General features: G+C 34.7%; 1 protein-coding gene across 1 annotated transcript; it reads right to left on the bottom strand.

Annotated features, from left to right (window-relative positions):
* Window positions 1–1,008: 1,008 nt before the first annotated feature.
* Window positions 1,009–3,851, bottom strand: LOC110277945 (uncharacterized). The gene is made up of 9 exons (XM_052257893.1): window positions 3,747–3,851; window positions 3,123–3,454; window positions 2,716–3,007; window positions 2,525–2,611; window positions 2,323–2,454; window positions 1,686–1,820; window positions 1,491–1,594; window positions 1,290–1,394; window positions 1,009–1,144 (listed from the first exon to the last, which is right to left on the bottom strand). The coding sequence occupies exons 1-9, from the start codon at window positions 3,849–3,851 to the stop codon at window positions 1,009–1,011; spliced, it is 1,428 nt and encodes a 475-aa protein (XP_052113853.1).
* Between the last annotated feature and the right edge of the window lie 3,091 nt (window positions 3,852–6,942).

Raw genomic sequence — 6,942 nt, 5'->3', positions numbered from 1 at the left:
TTATATTTTTTTTTAAATTATTTGAATAAAAATAAATTATACTTTTTCATTTGTTTTAATTTATCACCATATAATATATAAGAACACTAACTTTTGTATATTTGCATGCATTTTGTGTCTTATTTTCAATATTTTGTTTTATTCTGTTCTCAGAACCAAACGCAACCTAAAAATTCTCACACCGACAAATGTTCTTATTCTTGTTTTTGTTTGGTTTTTATTTCTAAAATAAAAAATACCTTTATGTTTCGATCATTTTATTTGAATATTTGAGATTTATAAGAAGGTAGAAACTCACGTGTAGTTGTCTTAATGTGAAGTTAATAGTTAAAAATTATTAGACTTTAAATTAGCCAAATTAAACATGTAAAGTTATATAACCGTTTTTAACTATCAATTTCACATAAAAACAATTACACGTGAGTCTCCATCTTATAAAAAACATAAATTTTATCAGAAATACTCTGCATCCAAGTGATTTCACTAACCAAGTTTAATCAAGTGATTTAGAGTCACGTGTTGCTTATAACAGACTTTTAATGCAAACTTCTTCTTGTTTGTTTTTCTTCAACATAAACCTTTCCTTATGTAATTCTTATGAGGATGGTTAGTTTAAGTAAGTACAAGTAAAATATGTTGGATGTTCAATTTAATAGGTATGTAAATAGTTATTTTAATTCTTAATTAGATGGTTATTTTGTTTGACACGGTTTAAGCATGTACAGTTAACAAATGCTGGATGTTTATATCACTAAGTACCCAGATGGTTATTCTAATAACTATGTGAATGGTCGTTTGTTGGATTTAGATCCACCTCAAATTTTGCCAATTTTGAAAAAGAATCACAGAGTTTCACAAAAAGAATACAACATCTATGTAATTGTGAATAGCAAAACATCACCCTTTGCTTTTAAAAAAAATCCAACTATTCAGCAAATAAAATGTGCCAAAGTGAATTGTACTATTCAAATTTATCCAGCTATTTTTTTCTCCCTTTGTTAGTTCTTTTCATGGGTAATCCTTCGGCCTGCTGTACCAGAGTTCTTGTTCTTGGTGCTGTGAATGGTGTGCTGACCTCTTTACACTTGTTTTTTGGATGATTGCGGCGTAGAGGTACATCTTTAGCTTCCAATAACGTTCGCACCTGATCAACCAATAAATTTTGTGGACCCATAATGATGTCTAACATCAACTCCCACCTAATTGACTTAAGAATATCCTGTATGGTAAATTTCGTAGCGAGTGACGGGTTAGAAGCGTCAAACAAATGATTATTACACGTTACATACAATAAGTTTAGAAGTTTTGGTAAGCTCACATTGTCCCATGCATCAAGTTGACCGTCTTCAGTCCACCTCTCCATAAATTTAATGACATAAATGCCACAATCATAGCTACATAAATTAAGAAGATTGAATTTATTGGGATGCTATGCATGTATATACAGTTCATGACAAATACATAAATAGGTGTGTTTCGGTGCAACTCACCTATTTGGTTGCTTAGGGACTTTGGCGTATGCACGAGGCAGGCCATGCGTAGTGCGCTCGTACGATGGGATGGCAACTTTGGCCATGTCTTCAACCAGTCTCCCCTATAAAATAGTTTCATTTATAGGGTGATGATATGATAAAGGTTAAAATGAGAAATAATATTAACGCGGTACACGGGAGATCTTTTTTTACCGCATATGCATCCAGTTTATTCCGACCAGCATCGGGTGCCTCAGAATGCATAGGATCGAGTACCAACATCCTTTTGTTGGCCACCTCAAATGCATAGAGCCACCAATGGTTGTTCAAACATATGGGAATTAACCACTGCAGCAAAAAACACATGGACCAAAACGTTCAAGACATGACAACTGTTTAATTCATTCATGCTAGTGTACCTTATTTAATTGTTTCAAATCAACCACATTCAACACAAGATTAAACTGTTTTTAAATTAACTCAAACACCAAAGAGGACATCACCTAACAAATTCATTAAAATGAAGTTAAGCCAAAACCAAATTAAAGAACAACTACCAAGAGGTCTATTGGATGTGAATCCATTAATTAAAGTACCATGGTATTCGTATTACTAAAATACACATATATACACTAGAGTTGCAAAGAGATTAATCCCATACCTGGTAAAAATGACCATCCAGCTCATGTGATAGTTAACAAGTAGCAATTTGAATAATACAAGGTTACTAATATAGTCAAACATAAGCGTGAGAAATTCAGCAAACATATAAATCAGTTAACACGGATAGATAATTTGAATTCATGCAAATACAGTGTAATATTGAATAGTTTAGTTAGTTTTGGCTCACCCATTTTCTCTTAGCTGCTTCGACTTTGTTGAAGAATCTAGTGTCCTCACCGAAGTTTGCACCCAACCCTATATACACCGGAACTGCCGTATCATGAAAGGCATCCAGATTTCGTTGGTGCATGACCATTTCCTGTTAAACCATCAACAGTCAGTATGCTCACAAGTTTTGTAAGAGTGAAATTATACTTTAGGTTGATTACCAATATCCCCGGACACACACAGTAAAAATCACGTCTAAATCTCGATGATGCTGTTCCGTTGAATATGTAGCACATCCATAGTATGATCTGCATGATGAAGTTTACACGTACATATTAGGCCATACAATTAAAGATGTAACATATGGTAGCAATGTAGTGAATTTAAATAGAACTTGATTTTATTTACATACGTTGTTGTTGACCCAACTACGAGCTTTCAACGTCCATAGGTCCTTCCTGAGCAATACTAGATATGGTCTACTTTCGTACTTTGCCAAGGGTTGTTCTTTATCGAGGGACGCGTTCAGAATCCATCCTTGGACTAGTTTCTCTGTACTCTTGTCCAACTTTAAATTCTTAAGTCTCGGATGCACTGATTGAGTAGGGGATGGGGTGGGTGTCTTTCTTGTGTGTTGACCTTGTTCAATATTTTTCCACAGTTCTTCACTTTTCGGGCACCGCAAGGACAAAATGCTAGGGTCACTGCGAAAAAGCAACAAATTTTAGATAAAAGTAACACCTCATTCATTCAAAGTAGTTAGAATGATAGCATATGCAACATGGACAAACATAACAGATTTTGTCATAAAGAACTTGCCTCTCAAAATCATATCTTTCAAGTGGTACTACTGTTGTTGATAGCATGGTTGGAGTGCGATCATTGGGAACTAACATTTTTGCAGGAGTTTTCTCATGCTTGACATTGACCTCGTCATTGGCTTGTTTCTCATCATGTGGGCTTCCCACTTGTTGAAATGGGCGGCACATTCTCTTAGCGATTGGCTCATTATCCTCCTCATCAGAGTCGGTAGCTATTAAATGTGTCTCCTTAGGCTTTGAGGCAGCTCCTTCTACAGGTGATTTTGTGTTGTCTGCCCATGATTTGCCTTTGACAAGGCGCACCTTTCTCGTGGTAGCTTTCCCATTTTTCTGTGTTTTTAATATCGAACAGATCACAAAATAGAAACAGGAAACATATTTATAAATGAACATGCAATAAAGCAAGTGAAGCTGAATTGGAATTAAGGAAGATAAAACAATCAACATAATGTCGAAATGAACATCCAGGTAAGAATTAACATGACCATCTATATACCTGATGAACTGAACATCCGTTATATTTTAGTTGTCAAAAACATAAATGCAATTCCAACAAATCATATCATGAACTCAAGTCATGATGTTAGGAGCCGAACATATACAAACAATTAGTAGGACTCACATTATGCATCACTGAGTGTTTTTCCGATGGTTCTTTGCGGCCTAGCCTCAATGGTTGTGGTTTAGTGGTTTTACGGGGTTGTCTTTTTATGGCTCCCTCCTTCATCTCTCTAGCGCTGATGCTTCCCTATTCGGATACATCCAGAAAATTAAAGAATAACCGTGCAATTATTCACATAAGAACACTAGAATGGAAACCATGCTGTATATCCAATGCATTATCAAAATAGAGAACCACTTTTACACTTAGAGAAACATACACCAAACTAGCAAATAATTTACCTAATTAAAGTTGGCATCTTTGCTTTACGTGAAAGATAATCAACGTAGCTTACTCAAATTCCACTGAGTACTTACCATAGGAGGCACTGAAGTGTTGTGCGCCCTCCATTGGTGTGCTTCCTTGGAGTGTGATTGTGTTGATTTCTTACTTGCTCGGCCCTTAAGGTCTTTACCTTTTTCCATTTTGTCTCCAATGAATCCCTGATTTTCAAATATACAATTTATTAGAAAGTGACCATGAGATTAGATTGGGAAAAAATCTACGAATTTAAAATCATACTATTTACGTGTAAGGTAGGTATCATAGTTCAGTATACCAAAGTCCTAGTTTACAATGAAAACTTGTCTAATATTAATTAATTAAAAATTAATTTTCTATTGAATAATGTTAAAAAACTTACTTTTTCAACCAATTTTTTTAATTTATTTTATTTATCTTAAATTTCAGAACTTAAATCATGAACATTTAATTCTAAGTTCTAAATTATACCATTGACCCTTCCCAAATTTACGAACTTTCCTCTCTTGCATCTCCTTCAATTGATAAGTCTATTTCATGAACATTTTGTAATCTTTGCTTCATCTCAATTTCATATCATCTTCAAGAACCATCGACACTTCACCAACTGCCAAAATTTTCTCACTTCCATTTGCTTCTCCATCCCCTTTGGGGGCCATTGCCATTGACAAATTTTCCTCTATTTCATTTGCTGCTTCATGTGAGTTTGATTGTAGAACATGATCCAATATTAATTCCTCCATTGTTTTTTCTTCTTCGTCCTCCGAAAACTCATTCTTGTATACATATGCAAAGTAATACAATGCGAAAAGAACAAGGAACACAATGTTGAGTGTTGTCAACATGAGAAAATGCCTATCCAAATGGCTAATGTTGATTGATTCCTTGAACCAGCTACTAAAAATTAAGATACACAATACACTCGAGTTTTCCTATACCAATGACCAGATGCTTGAATGACTCTGCAAAGTTCCTCATAAATTTATACGCATAACATTGAAACAATTTCTTCCATCCCTCTTCAACAAGCCCCGTCAACATTGCTAGAAACAAAAATTGTGGAACTAAGGCCATGCAAACACACATGAAACCATAGCACAAACCATACCAATACCAAATATTAGTGACGGATCCAGAAAATTTTGACAGTAGGGACAAATATATATAAAATATGATAATAGGAAAAAAGAAGACCTGTCACCCACAAGAGGCACCCAAAGCTCAATGAAGATGATCATGTTGAATTGTTGGGGTTTGAAAAAACCCATGACAGTTCAAATCATGAAAGAGTTTTGTAAAACCTATTCCCTGAGGTTTTTTTTATAGTGAAAATAATGCTATGGTGCAAGTTTGTTAACATGAGAATTTTTTCATTCACTACAAATGGGAAGATCCTAGATAGCAGAAAGTATACGATATGATTGAGGTGTATTTAAGCACTGATGATAGGCTGAAAAATGAGCAATTCAATTGAATACTAGAGGTCTTGATTTGTGTGGTGAGTGCAAGCTAGTAATCGGTCATTTTAATGCAATTATGGTGACACATGAGAAAGAAGGTAGAAGGGTCAAATCGATAACTTCAATTCATAATTTCATGGATTTTATTAATGGAGGAAGCCTCCGTGTGATTAGGTTTGAAGGCTCAAAGTATACCTGGTCTGATAGACAATTTGGTAGTGCACTAATTAAAGAGAGATTAGATCGGGATCAGTGTCTAATCAATGAAAGAATTCTTGTTCAGGGGCCTTACTCACGCATCTAAATGAAGTTGAATCAAATCATTGTTCATTGCTCCTAAATTCTGATGCATCATTCCTCAAACCTAAGAGGAGATTTAGGTTTCAGAAGCAATAGTGCAAAGAGAACAAAGTGATCAGCTTGGTGAAAGTAATCTGGACAGTGAAAATTGAAGGATCCCCAATGTAAAAACTATGCATGCATGCCATCGTTAGTTCGTAGAAAACCACTAGCTTAAACTTACAAACTCAATTTTTCCTACTCTCTGTAAAGCTCGAAGAGGAAGAGGAAAAAGGCATAGTGGTGAATGGAACGACTATTCAACAATTAGAGGAGGAGTTGGAGGAGCCCTATATAATGGAGAAACGGCACATTAGAAGGAAAAGTTTGGGGTTCAATGACTCAGGTGGGGTGATAATAATAGTTTTTTCATTCCAAGTTCCACACTAGGAATAGAAAGAATCAAATAACCATATTGATAAATGAAGAATGGCGAAGTAGCTCTATTCCAGGAGGGAATATAGATTATTGCTTAGAATCACTTTGAGGATCTATTCAAATCCTCTAATCGAAAGGACCTTACAATTGAATTAGAGAATATTTTTGTAAAAAATTGAAACAAGCACAAATAGAAGATTTAATATGACTGTTGTGATAAGGAGGTAAGAAATATTTTTCCGTTAATACTTTTTGGGCCTAAGTATGGTTTTACTATAAAGTTTTATCATTTGTTTGGGATATTGTAAGGGCTAATGTGATACAGAAAATATTTAGTTTCTTTTAGGGAAGGTTCATTTATTGAGGGCTTTTAATCATACTCTTATTTTCTTGATACCAAATGTTCCTAATGCTGATACTATAAAGCGAATTCACTCTATTAGTTTGAGCAGTATCTTCTATAAAATTATTTCTAAAATTCTGGTGCACAGGTTGCAGAATGTTATGGATAAATTTATTAGTCCCAACCAAAGCACCTTCATTAAAGGCCGACTTATCAGTGACAATATGCTAATTGTCATGAGTTCATATATTTCCTAAAGAATAAATAGTTTGGAGAAAGGGAGACGGTTGTCAAACTGGACATGAGCAAGGCTTATGATATGGTAGAGTGGAGTTTTGTCTGGACTATGTTAGAGAAAATAGATTTTTGCAAAAAA

The sequence above is a fragment of the Arachis duranensis genome, chromosome 2 (genome assembly GCF_000817695.3).
Source record: "Arachis duranensis cultivar V14167 chromosome 2, aradu.V14167.gnm2.J7QH, whole genome shotgun sequence".
Lineage (NCBI taxonomy): Eukaryota > Viridiplantae > Streptophyta > Magnoliopsida > Fabales > Fabaceae > Arachis > Arachis duranensis.
This window is presented reverse-complemented; position numbering and strand designations above follow the sequence as displayed.